The sequence below is a fragment of the Cenococcum geophilum genome, assembly GCF_001692895.1.
Source record: "Cenococcum geophilum 1.58 unplaced genomic scaffold K441scaffold_1, whole genome shotgun sequence".
Taxonomy (NCBI): Eukaryota; Fungi; Ascomycota; class Dothideomycetes; order Gloniales; family Gloniaceae; genus Cenococcum; species Cenococcum geophilum.
Window position 1 is genome coordinate 1,167,908 of NW_027137559.1, and position 25,506 is coordinate 1,193,413.

A 25,506-nucleotide genomic window follows, 5' to 3' on the forward strand; every position below is an offset into this window, starting at 1 on the left:
TATCCTTAAACTAAGCTATTACCCTACTCTATTAGTTTCTGTCCGTTATAGGTCCTTAGGTTTACCTTATCTCTTCCTAAGAATCTTAGTTATCTCTTATCTCGTCTTAAAAATCTTAAGCCTTTAGCTTCTTACCTTTATTAAGTGCCGAAGTATCTCGCTGTCCTACTTCTCTTACGTCTTATAAGGCGATAGATATCGTATTTAGTAGGGTCTTAATCCTTACTAATATTCCCTATTCTATAGTAAAATTATCCTCTGCCTCTTATATAACATCTTTAAGGTCCGTATACTCCTAGTAAGCTACCTTTATCGCCTTATTGTTATAAAATATTTCACCTACGTTAAATTTATTGTCTTTAATATCCAATCTACGAACTGGTTTATTAGTTCCTTTATATTTTAAGGATTTTAGCTCCTATAGCCAATAGCTTGCGCTATACTTAGCGTCTTTATAAATTCGGCATATATTATTATAGTAAAACGTAAAACTCTTAATTAAACATTCTTTTGTTCCTCGTAGTATACTATTATCCCTCTATATATATATATATCTTTAACTACTAGTCTAGTTCCCTTTATTATATAGTAATTCTAACTATCTTTATAATCCCTTATAAAATGACCTTATTTCCTATAATTTATATAAGCTCTATTTTTAAACTATTAACTTTACTATAGAGTCCGCCTAAATATCTTCTACTACTAAGATCCTTAGTTTAGCCTTTGCTTCTTAGTCCTATAATTACTAAATCCTTAACCTCTAGGTTTCTATAGTTTTTTACTTTATCTCTTATAGGCTTCTTTAGTACCACTTAGGTCTATTAGCTCTGCGCTATACTATAGTTTCTAACTTAGCTTTAATTATTGCGTAATTTACGTTTTATATAACTATAGAACTCTATCCTAACCTCTCTTAGCCTATTCCCTTTAGTAGATCTAATTATTAATCTTAATCGCTTAATCTATTAAATCCTATAGGGTATCTATATCTTCTATTAAGATAATTATATTTTAGCCTTTAGCCTTAAGTCCCTGTTTATACTATACTATAAGCGCCTTATTATTCTACTTAATTTATATTACTAGTATCTAGAACTACATTATATACTTAATTACTAAGGTTTATTGCGTAATATCTTAGAGTTTTCTTTCCGCTATAGTTACTACCTCTAGGTCTCTAAATATTTGTATAAGTCGCTCTGTAAACCCTTCCTAGCTTAAGAATATAAACCGTACTTCCTAATTAGTAGTTATTATTCCGTTTACCTATATTTCCGTAAGGTAAGGTTTAATCCACTTAAGTACTCTTCCTAATAGGAATAGTCCTGTATATGCTATTTAATCTATAGGTATTAGTAGTTTTACTCCTTCTTACATAACCTTAAAGTATATTTACGTAAGAAATCCTTTAAGCTTTAATCTTTCTCCTAAGTACCTCTTAATTAATAGTAACTTAATCTTTGCTACTCCTATTCTATTAACCCTTTCCTCTAACGCTATATTGTTTATTATTAACTAGTTAACTATCTCTTATAATTATCTAACCGTTATAGGTTGCTGTAAGTTAGTGTCCGCTATATTAGTGTCTCCTCCTAACCTTAAAGTAGTTGCCGCCGTTAATGGCGTTATAGTAGCTACTTTTAGTGGCATATTATTTAACTTTCCGTAACGTGGGTGACAGGGTTTTGACGGTGTGATGGGTTTTGACGGTTTTGAACATCAAAACTTTAAGCGAGAGGACACAGACAAAGTTTGTACAGTCGAAACTCTTTAGTACGATATTTGATTACAACGATATACTCTATATTACGATCTACACCCCTTAATTAAAAATTTTTTGGTGTAATATTACGATATACTGACTATTTACAATATCGTTAAGTTTTCTCTACCAAAATCGTTATAACCAGTAGAGATTTTGTATGGGAGGGGTCCTACTTGGCCCGTGAAGTAGATGCCCTACGCCCTTTTAGGATGCTTAGCCACGCGTTAGCCTCCTTTTTCTTGCTTACTAACCTAACACGTGACTCCATGTATAACAATACCATTNGTATTACGATACGGTCGGCCGTACAACCCGCATCGTTATAAAGAGTTTTAACTGTATGGGAAACCTTAAAACCGTCAAAACTCATCACACCGTCAAAACCCTGTCACCTACGTTATTTAATACTATAACTAGGTAGTAATTATATAACAGAACCTTAGCAGGTACTATAATAGGCTTATTATTAGGCTAGGTATATAGGTAATATAAATTAAAGTTAACAATGTAATAATAACTAGTGGAGTAGTTACCTAATAGATTAACTCTAATTATATTCTAAGAATTACTATAAGGAAGGAACTATCTAGGTAGGGACTAAGGGTCCTTAAATATACAACTATACTTCTATAAAATCCTTCTTGTACGTAATATACGTGTGCTCTATCTGCTCTATTATAGATTATATAGATCCTATAGATTATATAGATTATATTACGTAACCTCGGTTACCATTCCTCGTCACATAGCTCCACCGGCTCTATTCTGGACTGTGCCTGAATTAACCAACTAGCTTCTTCCGACTCTTCCCCAAGTAGTCGTAACATTGTACTTAAAGTGTCCGTAACAAGCGTGCTCCAAAGAAGACACCAGCAGTAGCAGCTAAGAGCGCTGCTGGTGCTGCCCTTACTGCTATCTTCGCGATACAAGAAGCTCATTAAATATCTCAAGAACCACCCTAAGAGCCTCTAGAGCCACCTCTCGAATCACCTCCCAAATCACCTCCCAAACCACCATAAGCTCCACCTCCAGAGCCACGACGAAACCTACGACGGCGCCTGCCAATCGAGCTACTCAATGAGACGTTTATTGAGCCCGAGCAAGAGCCACAACAGCAGCAGGAGCCACAGCAGCAGGAGCCACAGCGAGGTGGTGGGCGAGGTGGTGGACGAGGTAGTGGACGAGGTAGTGGGCAGAAGCAGTAATCCTATATCAATACCAGCCTCCTTCCTAATCTGGAACGCCAAGAAAGTAGTTTTGTGGCTTATTGGTGGCGCATTTGTGGCGCAGGGGGGGCCAGGTACTTTTGCCTGCTGCCTCCGTATTCTACAGGTAAATACCGCCCGCAACTTTTTTTTAACCCAATCAAAAGCACGCTTAGCAAAAATTTAAACCAATTAAAAGCAGGCTTGGCAGAGTTTGAAATTTGGGACCTGAAAGTAATAGACCACTCGTAAACTCGGGTCAATAATAGCAGACGTGCTGCCGCGATTGAGGATTAGGCAGGGAGGCCTTTTTTATATATAATTGGGGCCCTAATGGCCCTAATTACCCTACGGTCGGCGTCGATCAACGGCTCGATCAGCGGGCGGCCCTTGATACGCGTATATCCACAGCTTGGCACTGGTGGCGCTGTGGATATACGCGAATCTGCCCCAGGTGGCTGGCTGAACACGTGATTTTTTCGCTGACGGACGATCAGCCGGGCAGTCAATACCACCAAATCATTATCCCAAATCTCATCTCCCGCATCGCATTCCCACTACGCCACTTCTCATATCAAATGATAGTCTCTTAGCCTAGAGCCTAATAGACGTCAATAATTACCCTTACATACTATTCTAAAGCTCTCACAACCACAATGCTCCCCCGAACGTTCCTCCTTCCGCTCCGGCAAACGCTCTTCTCCCCGCGCGCCTTTCTCAATGTTACTCGAACTCTCTTCTATACACACGCGCCCAGCACAGCACGGCGGGCTCCTGGTACGATTGCTGCGCGGCCGATGATACAAGGGTCACTAAAGTGCGGGATGGGGTTTGGACAGGTTAGAGGGATGAAGGTTGGTTGAATCCTTTCTCTATGCTGGAAGGATGAGAACGGGGTTAATGATCCCGCAACAGGTCCGGAGTTCGGTCAAGAAGCTGTGCGATGGGTGCAAGGTGAGTTTTCGCGTAGATCTGGGCGCTTTTTCCCTAGGGACAGAGGGTTGATGTTAGGAATAGAGTGTTAGGAGGAAAGGCGGGAAATACGTCTATATTATCTGCAGTAAGAATCAGAAGCATAAACAGAGGCATGCACTTAACTCAATATAAAAATAAAATGGCACTGACAAAGGTTGTAGGCAAGGATAAATCGGTTGTTTGGTGTAGGGAGGATTTGTATATTGTGTAGTATATGCTAGCACTAAATGGCGTTCATAGAGTATTGCTGGAGGAAATCATGAATCACTCTCAACTATCATCATGTCATGCTCTCGAAATCCCTTACAGGGACCTTCGTAGTTATGTGTCGGAAGGAGGGATGTTGCGGATCATATAAACTACTCAATAGAATATTTTGCAGTCATGTATTATTATCATGGCCGCTGCCACCCCAAAACTCCCAAACGCCAAACCCGAATTTGCCCACTCCATCAACTTCATCAAATTTCCTATCCTCACCACATGCATCTCACATACTCCCACCGCTCCTATCAGCTCCAATTAACCCCGCCAACTTCAACAACTCTCTATCAGCATCAATATTACCTGTGCCCAAATTAATCCTCCGCCTCATCTCCGCCTCTCGCTTCTCCCATGCCCATTCTCTCCTCTGCGCCTCAGCCTCCTCATCCCCACCACATCCCCATACCTCCAACGCTTCGATCTCAAACCGGTCCTGCCAGTCCTTATTTTTACGACACGGAAGTTGCGACGTGTGAAAGGAGCCACCACCCGAAGAGTGATGTGTAAAGATGGCGAATTCGAGCGCGTCGTCAAGATGCAGGGATACAGGGCCGAGCGAGATATGAGAGCTGTAGTGGGATGCCTGTTGCAATTGGGTCTGATGAGGGACTGCAGAGCCAAATCCTAGCCCTGAAGGTCGCGTGGGGGGTTTGTTAAAGTAGACGTAGTCTGTACTGAAATTTGAGGCCTTGAAGATGTCATGTGTAGGAGATAGTTGGAATAGTACTGTTGAGGAGTCGCTGAAGCAGGTTTTGTGCGATTGTTTCCAAGGAACGGGAATGTAAGCACCAAATGTAAGGGCTGTGCTTTCGAGATTTAATGACGGGGTGAGAGAGAGGCTGCTTGGGAGCCGAGCAGGAGGGAGAGAGTCGGAGAGGGTACGCTCACGGGCGCTGGTGGGGCTCGCAGGGAGTAGTGTTCCGGAGACGAGAAGGATGGAGGGCGCACGCCAATTAAAGACGGATTTTTCAAAGGACCCCATGCTAAAGCCGGCAGCGTTGCCGGAGTAGAGAGGACGCAGACGGCGGAAAAGATTATTGCCTTTTATAAAGAAGGAAAGTTGGCTGAGGACGTTAAGGTCTAGTATTTCACCTGGATTGCGAAGGATTGGTTCTGGGGCCGAAGATGCTTTAGCTGATGGAATTACTGGAGTTGTTTCGGTTGTTGGGGTTGCAGAGGGTTTTCGTTTGGATAGATTAAAGTCTTTTGCGAAGAGAAAGTGCTCAAATAAAGGGTTCAGCCCATCAAAGAGGTATGGTAAAGAGGAAGAGACGACAACATTAAAGGTCTTGAAAGTAACCCCAGGGTTCTTTTCCACGCCAAATGAGGATAGGATATCATTTGCAGTTCTCCTCAGCTCTGCAACTCGTTTATCTAATATCTGGGTAGCGAATGTTGACACGCTTTCCTGGGGGTCGATGGGTGCAATGAGAAGAAGCAATTCGACAAGTTTGAGGAGATTATCCGTTGGAATTATTGAGTGATGAACATTTGATTTCTCGCCGTGTTTAAATACCTCAGTAGCATCCATTGAGTCCAGCGCGGCCAGTACCAGTTCGTCGTCGTCTTGCTCTTCATCTTCATCATCTATAGCTTCATCTATAACGAAGCCCTTAATACCACCTCCACTAGTATCAGTATTAATATCTCTGCTTGGCCTTTCCCCGCTCTTGGTTTTCTCTTCATCTTCTATTCCAATGGTAACACCACGATCATAGACTGCCATACTCCGATATAGCTCTCGTAACCACATCTCCCGTCCTCTCTTCTTTATAACAGCTCCATACCTCTCCGTAAATATTGTGGTCACTTTCAAGAGTGCCCCGCTCGTGAGTATGGCCGGAGCCTGACTAGGGAACGGAAATGCACCTAAATAGCTCGCCATATGGAAGATCACAGATCCAGCGCCCAAGGCATCAGGCAGTTCGAGGAAACGGCATAGTGTTGTCTCACTCCAGTACCGGACTCCGGACTCAGAGTCAGCGAGTGAGCGGAAGACAGAGTTGAAGCAGTATAGTTCGAGAGGAGTGTAGCACTTTTGAGCAAATCGGTGAGCGAGGGCGTGACTGAGCTGTTCTAGGATGCATTTAGCTGGCGGTCTAGTAATATGGGAGCTCACAGGTGATGCAGCCCTAGCAACATATAGTGAGACAAGCTCAGGTTGAGATACCTAGAGATAGAGGAGGGGCTTCTGTAGAACCTCCTTGACCCATAATGTGGATGTGCACAAGGGTTGATGCATGGATTAAAGCTTTGTGGCTATTGCCTGCTTGATCTATTCGTGAGGTTGATGTATGGTGGGTTATCTCATGAATCAGACACTTCGCAAAAGATTTGTTCCGTGACACGGGATAGCGCCTCCAAAACTCCTTTCTTCCCCCCTGCAGTGATCACTCGCGTCTTTGGAGACATTTGGTTGTGAGTTTGACAGGTTCAGATAGACCTTTTCACCTACACTTGCAGCGGCATTTCATTTTTGTGGGATAAGAGCTTGTCATACTAATCCTAAATGGACTCAAGTCCTAATGGCAATGGGGCCAATGGCTACGCATGCTTTCCATGCTCATGCCGTGCTCCGTTTGCTCAAATAAAGTCCTTTTGGATATAATTCCCTACCCATCCCTCAAAGCATCACCACACCTACGCCACCCATGAATTTATCATTCGCCTGGTTCTTAGTGTCCACACCTCCTAGAATTGGCGCCGTGCGGTAATTGAAAAGATAGTAATGCAATTGACCATCGCCAGCACCAAATCTCTGTTCTTCCAGGAAGAGAGGGTTGTCAAGGAGAGTAAGAGCATTGAAGACATCGAATTTAGCCTGTGAAAGTGGGAAAATTTAGCATTATCCAAGAATCGCACTTTTTCTCCCGCGTACGATGAAGACAAGCATTTCTGTTAATCAAGGTGACTAAAAAATCGTGGTAAAACATTTCCAGCCTTTTTTCTTTGGGTGGATGAAGACCACGTCGCAATTGATGTTTCCCTTTAAGTTGGGATAGAGGAACTCACATTTTTAGCCAGAATCAGCGCATCCTTCACTAGGGCATTCAGCCTTGTCTTCAACACGCTCTTGTCCTTGTCAAACGCTGCCTCTGTTGCATAGTAGAAAAGATATGCTGCTCGCACAACCTTGTGCTTTTTGCTCCCTATCACTGTGCTCTCCAGAAGGTAATATGAGAAGAAATCCGTGATCTTTCTTGTCTTGGGGTCCTCAACAACATATGACCAGATGACTTGTTCCTTCGGTTGAGATTCTTTGTTGTGCAATAGCCAATGTTCGACCTCTTCTTTGGTAAATACTTGCGCTAGGTCTGAACGCGAAAGGTAGCGCATTAAAAGGTCTAGCACATTTTCGATGTCTTTGGCTTCCATGGGTCGCAGACCTGGTGTCGATGTCTTGTTCGGAAGTCTATACTTGACCAACTGCCTCTCCTTCGTGCTGTTTAGTGGGAGCGGCGAGAACCCGACCTCATGCAACTTTTCCCAATCCAATGCCCGATGAAAATACCGGCATGTCGAGACGGGTGTTGGTATTAGGACGCCGGCGGTGTAGATAGCCTGGAAAACACCAACAAGGTAGCAGCGGCGGGTAATCTCCTTGATCAGGACGGGGGTTAAACGTTTTGACCGGAGCTTTTTGTGCACACAGAGGAAGTTGATTTCGGAGCAGTGGAGAACATTTTTGCGTACACGTAGATCAACGGGGATACCAGAGATAAATGCGACAAGTTTTCGAGATTCAGATGCGCGAACACCTACGTGCCACTCCTGCCGCCAGCCTGGAGCTTTGAGGGTCCTAGTTATATTAGATTTCAGTATAGAGGAAGTTAGAGAAGGTGACATACCAATTGATGAATGAGCTCGAGTATTTGAATCGGAACATAGCCTCGTCATCTTCGACGTAATGATTGGACAGAAGATCGTAGACCTCCTCAAGCTATTCTCGGTCAGCTCAGCCTAATAATTCCCTATCCTGACACGGCACACACCTGATTTTCATCACTCAAATCCATTGTAACCCACTCAAACCCAGGATACATCTGGCTCGGCTCTTTCTCGACCTTGTCAATCTCAATCATCTTAATTGGGCCGTCCTCCACTAATCCGGCCTCTTCGAAACTTGGCACAGGCTGCGTCCGCCAAAAAGCGTGCGACGCCATATCCTTCTTGTTCTTCCCACCAGGCGCCATACCCGTCAACAGCTCGCTCACATTCAGCTTTTTAAGCATAGCCTCCACATCCATCTTTCTCTTCCCCTTACCCTCAACCCCAACGCCTACCCCTGCCTGTCCCTCCAGCTCATTCCGCAGCGCCGGGTTAGAATCGAGCAGCATTTGCAACTGCTCCTTGGTCAGCTTTGATGCTGGACCAGTGTCGCCCTCCTCGCCATCCTTCTTGCCCATCAGCGCATTCTTGATCTTGTGTTTCCGGCCCCTCCTCTTTTTCTTCTTCGCGCCTTCTGTGCCTTCTGCTGCACCCGCCGCGCCGGCTTCCTCGCCACTGCTCGAGCCTTCCTCATCTTCTACGCCGGCAGAGATCTGCGCTGCTTCTTGAACCACCTCGGCAGCAGCTTCGGCGGTAGTGGAGGGATCAGTGAGTTTAGATTCTTCGGGCATTGTGGGGGTATTGGTGGAGAGGGAAACGATGTAAGCCGATTACTATGGAGGTTGTGGCTGGCCTTCGAAGTGGAGTGGTGGGGCTAGTTTGCCGAACAGTGACGGAGTATGTATGCCTGAAGAGCAATTATGAGCTACCATGCTAGCTTCATTGCTATTACTGAAAGCATATAGATCCTCTTCATAGCGAAATTTAAGGTCTGAATGCTTGGAAAATGTATGATGTACTATTTAAAGCCTCAGGTGAGGGGTCATACGCCAGATTATGTATGCCAAACACAGTATCCGGTAACCAATTCCGCCACACATGTACGCCAAAAGTTTAGGTAGCGAACCTACTGTACATACCAGGAATATCACAGGCCAGCTTGTTAGTCCCATTACATCGTTAAGAAATGATACAATCTCCTAGATAAATTCATGGCTTCATATTAACCAAATACGGAAATTCCAATATTCCTTCCACGAAAGGTCGCTAATAACGCCCAGTCTCCCCTTGCTTATATCATCCTTCTTTTCCTTATTTCTTTCTCGTAATCACCTATTCTGCGGTTGCTCCCCATGAAGTGATTCCGTTGACCTCCCCTCCACCGGGGTTAATTCAGCGGTGATTTGTATGGAGGGTAACCGCTCAACCGTCGGCAGTTGTGTGTTGATAGGACTTTCATATGGCGGGGCCTCTTCAAATCCGGTATGATCATCGTAATTTGGAGGATCTGTGTGAGGTATCTCAAGACCAGGTGTTGCGGGACCTCGACTAGCAGACCGAGAACGCGACTGGGTAAGCGAGACGATTTCGAAATCATCGTTACCGCTTCCACCACTCTCAGTGCGATGTGCTTGAGGGAACTCGAACTCGTCTGATGCTCGGGTTGAGATGGAGAGGACAGATGAAGCAGAAGGGCCACGATAATGGGTTGACAGAGTCCTACCACTCAGCGGCCTACTCCTAGTGCTGGCTCCCCCGATAGACGCGGCCGAGTCTAGTAGTGGGCGGTTATCGCTTTCCGCAGAGTTAGCACGCAGCCGGGTACCATCATGTCTTGCAACACCTAGTTCCGCATATTGGACGCTTGAGACGCGTCGCTCGCGATTCTGCGCTTGATGCTCAACGATCAGCATGCTAGATAGATTTTCAGACGCGGCACTCTCCGCTCTGCGTCGTAATTCCGCGAGTGTTTCTGTGTCACCCCTTGCGCGCGCCTCTCTGCGTAGTCGTCGTCGCTCTTCTCTTTCACGTTGCTCGGCCCGCCGCGCAAGGCGAATCTGGTAGAGTGATTCCATCTCGCCCTCCCTGCGCTCCTCCTCTTCATCAACTGTCTCCGGAAATTCCACAACAGTATCTATGCCCGCTCGCTCGCCTTCACGTCCCAATATCCGTTCGTTCTCACGTGCAGCAGGAGAGTATGCTGGTAATGTCATGATGCTGCGTACTGATGTGTTTCGATCGACTCCCGCACCACCAGAAGTGGTTGTGCCGTTGGATCCCGACGCAGTCATCTCCCTGTCACGACTTCCACTCCGACTACCCCGTTCGAGCTCATCGCTTTGAAGGCGAGATGAGTACTCGGATGTCCGCGGCCGTAGACGCCATCGCCATTTTGACTTCGATTTTGATTTTGTGGAAGAGCTCGAGCTGTGAGAGATTCGCTTGGCGCGGAAGTAACGGTATACGAAGAAGACAATGATAAGGACGACGAAGACAGAGATGACTATGACAGTAACCTGTGGCGACTTCAGTTAGCTGTTGAACTATTATCACGTTCGATAGTTAAGATTGGCGAAGGTTTGGCGAAAATTGGGCTTACGATTACGACTGTATTGCTTTTGCTGCCGGAGTCCTTGCTTTGATCCCGCTTGCTTAAGGAAGTATCCCATCCAGATGCTACGGGTGACCGCATCTTGTTTGCGGACGCTCGAAGGCAGTCATGCAAGAAGGCTGTATGTGAAAGTGTCTGGACGCAGGATTCCGGAATTTATTTCAATTACCAAGGACGTTATATTGCAGCTGAGCTATCGAAGTGCGATTTTCGGAACGACAGAAGTGTATCTCTCGATTTGATTCAATTAAGCCAGGAGAACAAGAACACGAGCAGCGAAGGACTAGCACAGAGGGGCGTGTTGATGATGGAGGCTAGGATTGATGTTGCGGGTTGCGCAATGGGTCTGGGCGAGTGGTGGCTCAGCAGCAGGGGCAAAATCCCGAAGGGCGGCTGTAGGTCGCAGCCATCGCACGCAAGACTTCGACGACAATCACTGTTGCGAGCGCAATATGTTTTGCGAACTGCTCGCTGATATAAGAGAGTAGTAGTTGCTCATAAATCGAAAATATTGCGCCCCATGCCCTCGTCAGCATCGGTCGTTGCCCGCTTGAACGTGTTGCTATTTTGGGTCGCTAACTAACGCCAATGGGCTTGTTAAGCTGCGGATGCATTGAATTGGGCAATGATTCTCCTCTAAACGCCCTAACTTTATCCAACGGGAATCCTAGCCAGACCTCCCGAGATTATGGGTATATACCTGAAAATATACTGTGCCAGATCTTTCATCCATATTATCAACAGCCTTTGCGCTTTCATTAATAAAATCTAACACGATTCCCTTAGTCTGGGCGAAATCCAACTCATCACTAGAATTTATCCAACTTCTTCAGAAACCGGCCTACACCCTTCTCGAGCTTGTCTGCTCGTTGCTCTAATCGACCTGGTTGCTGTCCTGGCCCTGCACCAACAGACTTCTTCCCGTGCGCCTTAGCCTCTGCTTCCGTTGGTCTGTAGAGCTTGTTATGGATTTGGTATGCTTCAGGTGCAGCCTGCGATTGTCCATAAGGGTACTGTGAATAACTTGCCGGCGGAAGGCCAGGCGATGCAGCTGGAGCATACGCAGGAGCAGGAGGGTATCCTGGTGAATGAAGCGGTGAATGAAGCGGTGCATGACCAGGAGTTGGTGGGAGTCCTGGTGATTGGACCGGAGGGTGACCAGGAGACCCAGGATAGTTGGCATACTGACCGTAGGATGATGGCATGGTGGCCTGCCGTTGCAATCCAGGCTGTGGAGGTGTTCCATTCCGCCCATACTGCGAGGCAGGATCTTGTGGAGGAGGTGCGAACGAATGCGCATATTGCTGGCCTTGTGGAGGACCAGCACTACTGGAACCTTGAGGTGGAGGTGGAGGGAGAAATGCACCAGACGTGTTGGAACGCTGAATTCCAACTGGTGGGCTATTAGAAAAATTTTGAACGGGCTGTAGTGAAGTTGGTCCTGGCATGTATGGTTTGTGCATGGTGGGTTGCGGAGCAAATGATCCTTGAATCGGTGGGGCTCCGAATTGACCATAATTATCATGAACTGCTGCGGCTGCAAGACCAGTGCCACCTTCGGCATCAGGTGGGGGCGGTGTTTTCTCACGGTGTGCTATGGGTTCTGGCGCAGCAGGGGAAGCAGGATTGTATGCCATGGGTGCAAAACTGGTTGGTGCTTCAGCACTTTGAGAATGGCCAGCACCGCTGCTTGCTGGGGTTGGGACGGTCGGTGGTCCGTTGAACGACTGTGTTGTACTGATACTGTCGCTTCGAGATGGATATGGCTTCGAGATAACGGCTTGCTCTAATTTCTCGACGACAGGGCTCATGGTATCTCGATGCTCAGAATGGGCGGTGGGTGCCTCTATGATTTGTAGCTGGTGAGCTTGCAAAACTCTCCTCAACGAATCGAGGAACAACGTAGAGTCTTCAGTAGTCCAGAAATATATGTCAATAGTGTGCAACCTATACATATACCTTCCATCGTTTCGCAGATCGGGAGCTGGAAGATGCCACTGCGACATATCCTGTTGTGGGCTTGAATGGGTGCTTCCATTTTGGCTTCGGTATCCATCGACAGTGATGGTAAATAGAGCTGGATGTTTGTAAGATTGCTCAACGCGAACAGAGTCCATATCTATCATAGAGTTATGTCAGTTCAGACGTATCTTTGAAGGGCTTGTATCCAGATTAGTCCCAACTTACAGCCCATAAAGGCGTCTTGCTCAGGCGTTCCGGCATGGTTTGCAATCTCCATCCTTCCCTGCTGTTGCATGGGATTGTGGTAAAGATAGACATAAGAAGTCTTATCAAAGCGGTGGTGCGGGGGTTTAGATGTAGGAGGGCCGAAGAAGTAGTGAATGTCAGCAAAGCTAATTCAAGTCAGCAAGGAGGCTTGTTTCGCGACTCCTTCAAAACATACAGCGTCAGTAGGGACACTTCTCCAGGTAACTGAGGCATGCTGTGCAGAATGAGTAGCTAGAGTCGAGCTGAAAGAAGGCGCAGAAAGTTAACGTAAGTCACAAAGCAAGCACAAGAAGAGAAAGTTATAGCAAATAGAAAACAATCGTCAAGTCATAAAGCCCACTGAAGAAGTCAGCATATATAGCTTCTGTGGAGATAGAAAGATCTATTTCTAGAGGGTCGCGTTCCAAGCGCCCAAGTCTTGAGCGGTTGGCTGTTCCAATGAACAAGCGCAGGGCTACATGCACGCGGAATCCACCACCACCAAATTTTTGGCGGCTGCAAGCGATCACCAACCGCTCGCAGCAACCTCCATTGGTAAACCCTGATTGAAATCCATCCACCTTGTTACTGTCTAAATGACATTGCGATAATCTACCGCCCCAGAAGACGCTACAGAAACGACTCCTCAGCTCGAGAATAACAGTTCTCCAGCCCGAGGGGGCTCTCACCTAGCATCTCCCCCTAACCTCCTAACCTTCGCCATGTCTCTTGTCAACCTCGCCCACGTCTGTTCACATCTTCAAAATGCCTCAAAAGCGCGGCTTGGGCTCACCTCGATACCCGTCTCGAAACTTCATGTCGCACTCATGTTAGGTCTTCAAAAGGAAGGCTTTCTCTCCAGCGTAACCCTCGGCGGCCCATCACCTCCTAAACCCTTCTTATTACAAGACAACACTTTGGTAGAGATTTCACAGCAAAAAATAAGAGATGAGCCTTGGAGAGCATTTCCCCAACCGGACAAAGTGCATGAGAAAGCATTGTTAGAGACTTGGGCAAAGGCCACCAACTCCCCCATCCCGGAACCCGTGAAAAGCGCAGCTACGGAATCAATAGAAGCAAACTACGAAGAACCAGTACCTGATAATCCAGCCAAGAGGAGATTATGGCTTGGATTGAAATATTGGAATAACGAGCCCGTCTTGAGTAAAATGAAACTAGTCAGCAAACCCACGAAACGGATATGGCTCAATTCAACCGATATCGCGGCGATAATAAGAGGCAGAGACGCGGGTTATGTAAAGGGCTTGTCAAAGCCAGGAGAATGCTTGTTTGTGACAACAGACAGGGGGATTTTGGAAGCCCGGGAATGCGCGGAGAAAAGGATTGGAGGGATGATGTTGGTCAAGGTGGTATAGGTGAGAAATGGTTCAGGAAATAGAAAGAGCTTGTATGATATCAAGGTGTTTGGGATGTACCGATATTAATGTCAGACCAACATTTAGTGTGCAGTATCATCGTGGTTGGGAGATATTCTCCCCGTCTCCTTCAAGCGAAGCACATTCGGCATCATATCTTATACTCATGAAATGCTATCCTCACGGTAAGATGAGACATCTCCTCAACATTGTTTGAATTTCTTGTGAAGAGACGTGCCCATATAAGGTCTACTTCGCAAACCAGACTATAAGCCAGGCATAGACTTCATTCTATTTTACCACCCTCCAGCCTCCTCTATTCTCAACTCAACTTCAGCTTAACTTCTCGGATATCTCGTCCCGTCTCTAATTCCTTCTCACATTTCATACTCTCTCAGAATCATCCTGAAGTCAGAGTTAGTACATATACAGCAGCCGGCACAGTTCCAGATACTTGCCAAAAGACTTCTCCTAAGATCCCAAGATATACATCACTCGCAGTTGATAGGTTTTCTCCCGCTCGCTTCTCATCCCATCCGTCTCGTTTTTTGCTTGCCACGGTTGAACTCTTTCGTTTGACCGCTTCTATCTAGGGTTTCAGTCGTATTCTTCAAACCAACCTTTTCTACGCCTTTAAGACTTCAGGAACCCGTATAGGTTGCTCCACAACCACTTGTCTGATATGCACTAGGCCTCTCGATGCCACACACCCAACGGCCTGCTCCACCGCCTCCGCGCTCACGCCTCAAGATCAAGGGTTCTTGGCTTACGCCCTTGAGCAGAATCACAAGCCGTGCCCGCGCTACGCCGCTCCCGCAGATCTCTCTGCCTCATACAACCACGTCCACTGCGAGTGCGGCTACCATTTCTGCTTCATCTACGGGCATCCTTAGCAATGGGACCACGGGGAGCTCTTCGGCTTCCCGTTTTGTGGCCCGCTACCCTCCGGACTTGTCATCACGGAAAGTGAGCAGGCCTCCTTACCTAGCTTCTATTCCGAGCTCTACTTAGCGATATGTGATGGCTATCATCGCCGCCTATCAGCGCCTGTATAGGCGTGCCTATTCTCTGGGCCCAGGGGAGGTGAAGGTTCGCAGCCCCCGGGTCCGGAAGGAGAGGATTCGGGGGATTGGGAGCCCCCATTGTGTGCCATTCCCGCGTCTTGGTGCTCCTTGCGTCGTTCCAGCTGTTCTGATCGCACCAACTCCACTTCCGGTGGTGCCATGCGCAGCGCCACTGCTGGTGGAGCTGGCGGCGGAGCTTGAGGTGTTTCGGCACAACAGGGAAAAGTGGATCTTGAGCGGTATGAGGACCCTGGTGACTTATGAATGCGGCGTAGTTCGTCCCTCAGAAGTGAAGGGATTGGTAACTGCGGCACAGTCCAGATACGACAGGCTAGTTGCTGGCCTTGATTTGCTGGTCAGAGAAATGTGCAGAAAAGTCTATTTTGATGATATGAGACAGCAACGTGGACTCCAGTATGGTGGGCAATATTATAGCCATATCGGAGGGCTTTAAAAAAGGCTGAGGAGTGAACGATGGTGCATTATGATCATGCACCTACTATAACGCCGAGTAATTAGCCGCCGTGCAACGAGGGCTCCCATGGCCTAAGCGGGATTGGCGTTGATACCTGTCAACCTATAAAATATGTCCTATCTGGCTTCGTCAGAAGGACCGGTCTTTTTGAACCAATTGGGCGTTCAACAATACCTCAGCAAGCCCAGGCAACCAAGCGACGAGAAAACTGCAGCTATGCTCTCCCACCACTTCTGATCGTCCACGTCCTGAAAATATTCTCTCTACTAGAGAGCTGCATACTTAAATCCGCCTTGACTTCGTTTGGCACCGTTCGTCGTGACTAAATTCGTTAAGTCTAATGCCGATCTTCCTAAGACCCTAAACTCCAATGTAAAACAGATTGCAAGAGCCAAAACCTTAGCTGTAGCACACCTTGGAGTAAAAGCTAAAAAGCCAAAGGCCTATGAGTCTAAGGTCTTTTTAGCAGAACGGTAAAAGTAACTATAGATAATGGGGAAGAAGCTAATATTTAATTCCAAGTGGAACCGGTTAACGTGGCGTCCTTCTATTAAGCACGAGACGTCCTTGGACTAGTTGTTCTGGATATTAAGCGCCTCTAGGACACAGAGCGGGATAGAGGCGGCATTAAGACGTACTTTATGACTTATATGCCTAGTAAAACGTGGGTAGAGTCGTATCTCTAGGGCAAATGGGATCTAAAGGTAAACGTTAAAGCTATAAAATCGCTTAGTTAAATTCTTTCTTAAGGTTACGTTCTTAGAGCTTCTAAAGCAGTAGTTAAGAGCGAGATTAAGGAAGCTTAAACAACTACTTAAATTAAAGAACAACAACCTATGGAAGTATTGAGCCAATATCTAACAGCTGTTGAATTCGATCGACAAACTTAAATACTTGCCTCTGTGGGTCTCCCATGCCGACCTTAATCGCCTTAACATTCTTGTGGAGGATAGCGGCTAGGTGTCCGGCGTTGTTAATTGGGAGCTGTCGAAGAGCCTTCCTTTTGGTGCTAGGCTTAGTAGAGTACACAATCTCGCCGGCAGATATCGGAACTGCATGTTCTATATGCCTAAGGAGCTTGAGGAGACAGGATTTTAGGAAGAGCTCTTTAATGGCATTCCCACCGATGTTAAGAGGACTTTACTCAACAATCTTGAGGAGATTGAAATGGCAATTCATGTTGGGACCCTCTTGGACACACTTGATCAAGAAAAAACACTCAACCAAGCAGCACTACACTCTTTGCCCTTATTACTCACATATCGCATTCCCGCGCTCTGAGGTAGTGGCGCACCGTTTGCCTATTTTTCCATTCATCTCTCCTTCAAGTCCGGGGCTTAACTGGCGGCGAGATTTTGCTGCTTTTATCTCTTCAATTCTTCTTCGAGTCTAGGATTTAGTCCACGGCGAGACTTTGCTGCGTTCTTCCATTCAACTCGTCTTAGAGTCCGGGATTTGGTCGACGACGAAACCTTTCTGTTTTGTCAGACGGACAAGTCACTCATAAGAATTCTGTCGATTGGTTCTAGAAGCTCTCTATATACACGAGGTAGGGGCAAAAGACTGACGACGACGCTGACGACGATTTGGTAACTGTTACTCAATCGCCACCAGGTCGATATTGCCACTCAGTCGGTAATAGGTAATAAATAGGTAATAGAAAATAGATAGTAAGACATACGATGGCAAGAAACAGGGTGTGAGTCATAAGGTGGTACCTGACAGTGACCTCAACGGTTGACATGTTTATATTCAGCCTAAAGCCAACAACTTACCTCGGTGAACTGTGTCCTCTTGTTTACTCTTTAGTACTTGCTAAATATATTACCCGTTTATTCTGTTCTCTTGCACAATGCAGCCAAAGGAATTTATGAGAATTTATTGTTTCCTTGATCCAAGGACCGTAAGGGATATGGCCGGCTCGTTGATGTTACTACTGCCATTATCATGCGTAATGCTACAGATTACTCGCCTGGAGGGATGACCTCTGGCGCTCCGAAGATGGATAATTCGCATTGTTAATGCCACATAGGCTGTATACTATATTCTCTGCCTAAAGGTCAACGTCTGTGTACATTTAGGCTAACGGGCTCCCTTGCGATGGAGAGTCCTCATAGATAGTCATCTGGCAGGTTTGCCCTAGCCTCCGCCTTAAGTTTTCCCATAGCCTCTTCCTTAAGCTTTTGCTTTGCCCTAGCCTCTTCCACAAGCTTAAACACATCGTTGTCGATATTCTCTTCCTCCTCCTCGTCCTGGATTGATTCGTCCCCAGAAGAGCTCAGTTCGCCATGACTCATTCGCCGCTTGTCGTGCTGTATCTGATCATAAAACATCTGTATCTTGCCATCTTCCTGCATCAGCTTGCGATGAAGGAGGTCACGAAGCTGATCAATGATTTTGTTCGCAATAGGCACATCTGTCTGTTCTGGGAGCGAAATAGGCCATACTCGGTTGGATTCACGCGCTACGGAGACCTTGCCATCAAATCCCGGAATGTAACGGGAATAGATTTCGTGAAGGAACCAGGCGCACACGAAACAACATCGACGGGAAATGCCGAGTAAGGGAAGTGGCTTGGGATTACGATCTTTAAGCTAACTTACGTTAGTAAATTCAGCGTTAGTCAATCAAGATGAGGTCACTTACATGTTTGACAAGATCCACCGCTACAATTGCTTCGCAATGTACTGTGCCGGTGAACTTGAGCTTGCCATCCCACTCTTTCCGTGAAGAATCCTTGATCGCGTTTAGCTTGACAAAATGGTTCTCATGACAGGTGATCAATTCTTTAACTTGTCGCAATACCTCTCGCGACACCTTGTCACTGCCAGCGAATGCGTTCTCCAAAGCCTCCTCCACATTCGCCATTGTGCGCTCTTGAGGCCACCTGTGTTCCAAAACTTCGATTTTGCTCTGGGGTGTTCCGTTGAAGAGTTTAGCGAGAGGAGTAGGTGGCTTACGGCGGGCGAATTTCAGTATGGAATAGGCGCCATTTATATGAATTAAAGGTTCTTTAAGAAGTTTTACTAGTGCCGGACCGTATGTTACTGGTAGCCTAGAGTCTTGGTCGAGACGAGCATAGCTACTCGCCTCACGCTTCCATATCTCGTTGTATGTGTCAAGCGCTTTCTCTAGGCAAGGTAGAAGGGGTTTTAGGTGCTTCATACATCGGTAGTACGCCACTTGAGAATAGAGGACCTCATAGACTTTGAGAGCCACTATTTGCCGCTCTTCGGAAATTTCCGTTGTTAGGATGATCGGAGTAGTGTTGCCCCGGCTACCGAAAGGTAGTTTTTTTGACAGATCCTGCAAATTCTTGTGGGCACGATTAATCGTGATTGTGATATAGGTGGCGACGAACTTGTAGACACTTCCTGTGAATTTGCGGAGTTCAAGGTCTGCTTTTACTTGCCTACCGAGTGATATACCAGGTGGAAGCGAATGTTGAATTTTGTCGGTGTCAACATGCCCATCGATGTCAAAAGAAATATCAGGAATTGTCCCGTCTGCAGGTGGCTGAATATCCAGATCGCTGACTGCTTGATTATAGCGTGCTTCGTTCTTATCGTACGCCATGACTAGGACGTAGATTAGGAGTTGCGTACGAGCGGTATTGTCCTCTACGGCTTGCCGCCACAGCTTTTGCAACAGATATACGTGCGAACGAAATGAGAGCACAGCAGACCTAAAGAAGCCTTAGCATAACCTATTCAATAGTTAAAAAGTATATAATGGTTTGTTACTTACTTGTGGTTTGCATAATTTACCACGAAACCGATCACATCACCATTGGACCAAGCACGCCCAAAAATCTCCTCATCTTTGAACGAGACCTCTCTAGAGAACATGACATTAGAGTAATAAGTATGAAAGCGATTCTAAGCCACACTTACGTTTTGTTCTTGTCTTCTGCCTCGGGGTTGATTGATCCACACAGCTGAAAGACATCACTGTCCAGGGCAATAGCGGCATATGTGTTGCTTCTAACAAGAGCGCCGATGGCAACGTTGTCAATTTTCCTCCTAACAAGGACCTTCGCGATTTTCTGCAGTGGCTTAGCGATTTCAGGACGATCGCGTTCGATGGGCGCGTCAAAGCTGATGACTCCCGAGGTTTCCAACGAGCTCAAGATGAACGACAGAGCCCTGACTTCTTGATCCGCATCTTGAAACGTGGTAAAGGCTGCCATACTGCAAGAGCTCGATGGTCGAAGTCAGAACTAGAAGCTAGTGCGGGGCGGGCTGCTATGTGACGAGCGGTCACGAAGCGTACTTGTAGATTGCGCGTGGGCGAACCCGACTATTTTACAAATTAGTGGACATCTTCAAAGTTCTGTTGCCCTTAGTTCAATCAAAATCCGTCAAATGGAGTGGTTCCTACCGCAAATTTAGAGGTTTTATACTGCTTATCCTTAAGCAGCTGTATGCGATTGGAAAGGCGGGGTGAGGCGTGGCGAAAGTGAAGTGGCGAGCGATGCGGCTCTTTTGGGGTGTTTATAAAGGGCAGAATTACGTAAGCGGCGCGCAATGCTCGTTCCCTTTGTCTCGTTCCCAGACCTTCTTGCCAAGGCTTACCTTGCCAAGACGCTAACCACTTTTGGCAAGACCTTCGTTAGAAGGTCTGGTACACGGTTCGGATTTTTATTAGTCCCGCGCGGGGTAATTAGGCCTATATACACCTACTTTAAGCCAAATTATCTTAACTTCTATAGCTCCCTAAGCTATTCCTAATGGCCAGAATTACCAAATTAAGCCTGGCGAAGAAGACTACGTTGCCCGATTTGCCCGATTCTAATTCGTTGTCTTATCGTCGCGCCCGACGCCCCTAAGTCGTAGCAGCCGCACCTCTCCCACGACCACCGCCGCCCTCTTCCTACCGCAGCCAGAGTACCCAAACCGACGAGCCAGCTTTAAATAATACTTAAGGACTACTAGTAGGTATATATTTGCCTTGCAGAAGGGGGTAAGCTTTACGTAGAGCTTTGGTAGAGCCTCGTGCGGAGCTTCATGCAGAGCTTCGTGCAGAGCTTCGTACAGAGCTTCGTGCAGAGCTCCGTGCAGAGCTTCGTGTAGAGCTTCGTGCAGAGCTTCGTGTAGAGCTTCGTGCAGAGCTTCGTGCAGAGCTTCGTGCAGAGCCTTGAGCAGAGCCTCGAGCAGAGCCTTAAGCAGAGCCTTTAAGCAGAGCTTCGTGCAGAGCCTCGAGCAGAGCTTTAAGCAGAGCTTCGAGCAGAGCTTCGAGCAGAGCTTCGAGCAGAGCTTCGAGCAGAGCCTCGAGCAGAGCTTCGTGCAGAGCCTCGAGCAGAGCTTTAAGCATAGCTTTAAGCAGAGCTTTAAGCAGAGCCTCAAGCAGAGCTTTAAGTAGAGCCTTATATAGAGCTTTGTGTAGAGCCTTATATAGAACTTTATATAGAGCTTTATATAAATATATAGGCGTATAAAAATCTTTTTTATACTAGTAATTAATTATAGAGTTTATAGAAATACTTATATAGGAAATTACATAGATATCTATTTATTTATTTATAGTAAGGCTAATAATACTATATGCTCTTAGATCTAGGGCCAAGGACTAAATAGTAAGGTATTAATAAAAAGCTCCCTAGCACTATTAGCTAAGCTATAAAACTAGTAGTAGTTCTATTACTAGACTTATATATTAATATAACTACTATATAGAGAATAGTTATAGTATAAAGCTATTTAGTAGAAAAAATATATACTAAATACTAAAACTTATATAAAGAACGAGATATATATAAGGAGCGAGGGCCCCTTAAAGGGGCAATATACCTAAGTATACTAGCTAGGAAGCCTCTACCTATAGGTAATAGAGAGAGAAAAGAAAATATAAAAATTATTAGTTTACTAAATAAAGGCCTAGCGCCGTACTAATAGAGTATTACTATAGTAGTAGAGGATAAAAGGCTATTAGTATAGATAGAGATCTACTATACTTATTATAGGATAGGTAGACCTTAAATAAAAGCGATAATAGAAGGAGGTAGTAAAAATATAAAATATAGCTATATAGAATACCCTATAATTAATACTAATACTTCCTTTATATAAAGGACTAATAAAGGTAGAATTTATAGCCATCTTCCTACTTTAAATAAAGGTCTTAAGGCTAAATATATAGCTAGTAAGTATCTATATTCTAAATATTATACCTTAATATACTTATAGACTTAAAAGCGGGCCCCTACGCGCGACACGCATAGTCCGCGCAATGCGCGGTTCTCGTCGCCAGCCAACGACGAGCAAGAAGAAAATACACAAGCAGCCATGATCCTAAAGACGAGAGACATTATAAAGACACAAGAAACCAGCTAAAGAATACCCTAAAAAAAGAAGTAAGGAATAGCTGGAGACGGTTTATAAATGAGCATACTACTAACCCGAGCCTCCCCTATAATAAAGGTCTCTAAAGAATAGCAAAATAGGCAAAGAGAAAGGCAGGACATCCAGTAGAAGACCTATACCTTCCGCCCTTACGAAGACCAGGTAAATTACTGGCCATAAGCAATAATAATAAAAAGGCAAAAATCCTTATANAAAGATTTTTCCCNTAACTAGCNTTAGNAGACCTTANNAATATTANGGGNGAAGNACCNGTAACTCGCCTAAGGGTTAACAGTAATATAACAACTAAAGAAATAGCTAGAACTATTAGCCGCCTTTTAAATAATATAGCACTAGGACTAGATAGGATCCTAAATAAAGCCCTAAAGACCTGCGGACTATTAATAGCACCTTAGCTTACGGATATAGCTAGAGTATACTTTATAATAGGCTACTACCCGAGACTCGGAAGAGCTATAATAATATTTATCCTATATAAAGAAGGCAAAGCAGACTACTTATTTCTAGGGAGCTACCGCCCTATTACCTTAGAGAATACCCTTAGCAAGATCTTAGAAAGGGTAATAGCGGACTATATAGCAGACACGGCTGAGGAACACGCCCTATTACCACAAAGCTAAATAGGGGCAAGAAAGAACCGCTTAACGCTATTAGTACTTACGCTACTTACTACCACCATTAAATCTATATAGGCGATGCGAAGGGACTTTATAGTATTAATGCTCAGCCTAGATATTAGTGGCGCCTACGATAACGTACCCTATAAGTGTCTCCTATATATCCTTAGAGCAAAAGGCTTCCTAGAATAGATTATATAATTTGTTTAAGGGTTTATAGGTTAAAAAGAAATATCGCTAATCTTTAGCGGATACTAAAGCCCCCCTATTACAGTTGCAACAGGAATACTATAAGGATTACCCCTCTCGCCTATACTCTTCCTTTTCTTTATAAGTAACCTACTTAACTCCTTTAAGGAAGGGGCGACCTAAGGGATAGGCTTCGTTAACGACATAAACCTAATTATATACGGGCTAACAGCCGCAGAGAATTACAGAACACTAGAGAAAGCTTATAATACCTATATAAAATAGGCAAGATAATATAAAGTCCAATTCTCACTAAAGAAATACTAGCTAATCTATTTTATAAGAAAACGCAACCAATCTGTAGATCTCTAGCACATAATTCACATCTAAGGCTTTAGGGGTTAGCCAGTTTAGGGCCTAAGAGTATTAGGAGTATAGGTAGATAGTAAGCTCTAGTAGAGCGTATATACGGCGCAAGCGGCCCGTAAGGGCTAAGCACAGTATATTATATTATCTAGGATCGTCAATTCTATATAGGGTCTATGCTTTTAGAGGTTACGCCTACTATATATAGCAGTTGTCTAGCTAACTATAACGTATAGGTCCAGTATTTAGGCCATTGGAGAATCTAAGGAAGGCCCCCTTAAATTGCTCCTTAAACCACTCTAAAAGGTCTAAATAGCCTACCTCTAAAATATAACAGGCGGATATAAGCGAACGGCTACAGCACTGCTTAAGAAGGAAGCTAATATTCCCCCCCTATAACTATATATTAAAGCCGCTGCAATATAAAGGGCGTAAAAGGAACGTAACTCTAATATTATAAAGTATATTAAAATACGCCTAAATAAACTATAGAGGGACCCTAGGGTACCTTATAGGAGAACAAACCAATAACCCTAAAGTAGGGAAGATATATTAAAGAAATAGGTAAAGAAAGCAGAAGAAGAATAGTGCTGCTTTAGGGCCCAGGCCTATATAGAGGAGGAAGGAAAACGCGTAAGAGGCCAGTAAGGATAACAGTAAGAGAGAGAAAAGAGCTAAAGTAAAGCATAAAAGAACGCTAGGAAACTAACTACCGTAATATAATACTGGCTAGACTAACACTAAAGAGGCGTATAGGAGTTAAAGGTACAGAGGTTAACTAAGGCAAGAAGAACCTAAGCTGTAGTATGGTTAACGCTATAGGGGGTAAATACTTTAGGGCTCCGAGAAGGCCTAATAAAGGTAGAAAATATAATGGCAATACTCTTAAGAATAGGAGTAATAGGACTAAAAGACTAGCTCTACTAGGTAGGTATCCTAGTAGGTAGCCTAAAATACAAATGTAGCTAGCTAAGATAGACTCTAAAGTACGTAATACTGCTATACCCCTTACATATTAACCAAGAAGTAATACTTTTAGTAGCTGGTATAGAGAACTATAAAACACTACTCTTAATATAAAAAGGCCTTAAGGCGGTTACCTAGTAGCTTATTAGCTAAAATATACTAAACCAGTTTTAGGTTGTAAAGGAAATAGTAATAAAAGGTAGGGGGGCGAGCAACGGGTGCTCCCTAATAACTCTATAGTAGTAGAGTAAAGTTTGCGATACTAGCGCGTCCGTAGGCTTATTACGGCAGTAGTGGTTCCTAAGGAGGTTAAAAAGTAAGGTAGTAGGAGCACTATAGGTAACTTATAGGCGCCTTACAGGCGCCTTATAGGCGAGTCCTAAAAGGCGGGGAGATGGATTACGGGGTTTTCTCAAATAGAGTTTTCTCCCTATATGTACATAAGGAGTAGTCTATGTGGGCCCAATAGGGATCCGAATTGGACGTTAAGCAATGAATTATATATAATATACTTATAGATAGCCTATTTAGTTAGTATACTATATACTACTTTTCTATAGCTATCGCTTAGTAAGGGACTAGCTATTTACTAGTATAGATATAAATAATATTACCTATACTCTCTATAAGTAGGTATTATAGCATTAACGCATAACTTGGATAGGGGGCTTAATTAGGGGTCGGCTAAAGGCTTAGCTCCTCTATATATATAGACGTATCCTTTTTACTACCTTTTTTTACTCCTTATTTTAATATCTAAGTCTATAAACTACTAATTATATAGGCTTACGTCGTTACTTTATGCTATACTAGTGCCTTAATTAACTAAGTTGCCGTAATAGTAGGGACCTATAAGTAATAGTAAAATAGCTATAGATTAAGGAGTCCTCTAGTAGTTTTAAATATTATATAAGATCTAATAGGAGGACACTAAAGGATATGCCCCCTTTTAGCCCCTTAGAGACTAAATACCCCCATCTAGCTATAAGTAGTACGCTAGTAAATTACTAGATACCCCTATAAACCCCCCTTTAAATCTTTTAATATATCTAAAAAGTATAGTATATAAGGTAGACCTAAAGATATAAAGATATATTAGCTAGATAAAAGTAAAACGCGTAGTACTATCTAAAAGGAAATACTTAGGTTTTTCCCCTTAAAAGACCTTTTTTTATATAGAAAGGTAAAAGCCTATAAACACCTAAATAGGGACTAAATTAGGCAATAAATAG

At 44.7% G+C, this 25,506-nt stretch overlaps 9 protein-coding genes across 9 annotated transcripts; 4 read left to right on the top strand and 5 right to left on the bottom strand.

Moving 5' to 3' along the window:
* The first annotated feature begins 3,500 nt into the window (after positions 1-3,500).
* On the top strand, positions 3,501-4,202 carry K441DRAFT_650174 (uncharacterized protein). The gene is made up of 4 exons (XM_067646993.1): positions 3,501-3,827; positions 3,889-3,927; positions 3,991-4,058; positions 4,110-4,202. Exons 1-4 carry the CDS (start codon positions 3,630-3,632, stop codon positions 4,117-4,119), a joined length of 315 nt encoding a protein of 104 aa, XP_067510227.1. The 5' UTR covers positions 3,501-3,629; the 3' UTR covers positions 4,120-4,202.
* Positions 4,203-4,232: 30 nt separating this feature from the next.
* On the bottom strand, positions 4,233-6,470 carry K441DRAFT_650176 (restriction of telomere capping protein 5). Its single transcript, XM_067646994.1, has 2 exons — positions 6,383-6,470; positions 4,233-6,288 (listed from the first exon to the last, which is right to left on the bottom strand). The coding sequence occupies exons 1-2, from the start codon at positions 6,423-6,425 to the stop codon at positions 4,439-4,441; spliced, it is 1,893 nt and encodes a 630-aa protein (XP_067510228.1). The 5' UTR covers positions 6,426-6,470; the 3' UTR covers positions 4,233-4,438.
* Positions 6,471-7,001: 531 nt separating this feature from the next.
* K441DRAFT_1802 (peptide N-myristoyl transferase) lies at positions 7,002-9,020 on the bottom strand. Its single transcript, XM_067640366.1, has 3 exons — positions 8,205-9,020; positions 8,061-8,152; positions 7,002-8,011 (listed from the first exon to the last, which is right to left on the bottom strand). The coding sequence occupies exons 1-3, from the start codon at positions 8,829-8,831 to the stop codon at positions 7,201-7,203; spliced, it is 1,530 nt and encodes a 509-aa protein (XP_067510229.1). The 5' UTR covers positions 8,832-9,020; the 3' UTR covers positions 7,002-7,200.
* Position 9,021: 1 nt separating this feature from the next.
* Positions 9,022-10,872, bottom strand: K441DRAFT_1801 (uncharacterized protein). Its single transcript, XM_067640365.1, has 2 exons — positions 10,640-10,872; positions 9,022-10,556 (listed from the first exon to the last, which is right to left on the bottom strand). Exons 1-2 carry the CDS (start codon positions 10,730-10,732, stop codon positions 9,369-9,371), a joined length of 1,281 nt encoding a protein of 426 aa, XP_067510230.1. The 5' UTR covers positions 10,733-10,872; the 3' UTR covers positions 9,022-9,368.
* A 588-nt stretch (positions 10,873-11,460) lies between these two features.
* On the bottom strand, positions 11,461-13,093 carry K441DRAFT_530904 (uncharacterized protein; the record flags this gene model as incomplete). The annotated part of the gene is made up of 3 exons (XM_067642189.1): positions 11,461-12,770; positions 12,839-13,005; positions 13,056-13,093. 3 exons carry the CDS (start codon positions 13,091-13,093, stop codon positions 11,461-11,463), a joined length of 1,515 nt encoding a protein of 504 aa, XP_067510231.1.
* Positions 13,094-13,581: 488 nt separating this feature from the next.
* Positions 13,582-14,235, top strand: K441DRAFT_532604 (mitochondrial 37S ribosomal uS8m domain-containing protein; the record flags this gene model as incomplete). Its single annotated transcript, XM_067642244.1, has 2 exons — positions 13,582-13,842; positions 13,879-14,235. 2 exons carry the CDS (start codon positions 13,582-13,584, stop codon positions 14,233-14,235), a joined length of 618 nt encoding a protein of 205 aa, XP_067510232.1.
* Positions 14,236-14,934: 699 nt separating this feature from the next.
* K441DRAFT_672376 (uncharacterized protein) lies at positions 14,935-15,753 on the top strand (the record flags this gene model as incomplete). The annotated part of the gene is made up of 2 exons (XM_067650543.1): positions 14,935-15,201; positions 15,247-15,753. The coding sequence occupies 2 exons, from the start codon at positions 14,935-14,937 to the stop codon at positions 15,751-15,753; spliced, it is 774 nt and encodes a 257-aa protein (XP_067510233.1).
* Positions 15,754-16,596: 843 nt separating this feature from the next.
* K441DRAFT_1839 (uncharacterized protein) lies at positions 16,597-17,273 on the top strand. The gene has a single exon (XM_067640392.1). It carries the CDS (start codon positions 16,688-16,690, stop codon positions 17,165-17,167), a length of 480 nt encoding a protein of 159 aa, XP_067510234.1. The 5' UTR covers positions 16,597-16,687; the 3' UTR covers positions 17,168-17,273.
* Positions 17,274-17,885: 612 nt separating this feature from the next.
* K441DRAFT_672377 (uncharacterized protein) lies at positions 17,886-19,963 on the bottom strand (the record flags this gene model as incomplete). The annotated part of the gene is made up of 4 exons (XM_067650544.1): positions 17,886-18,368; positions 18,421-19,459; positions 19,522-19,611; positions 19,668-19,963. The coding sequence occupies 4 exons, from the start codon at positions 19,961-19,963 to the stop codon at positions 17,886-17,888; spliced, it is 1,908 nt and encodes a 635-aa protein (XP_067510235.1).
* Positions 19,964-25,506: the final 5,543 nt, after the last annotated feature.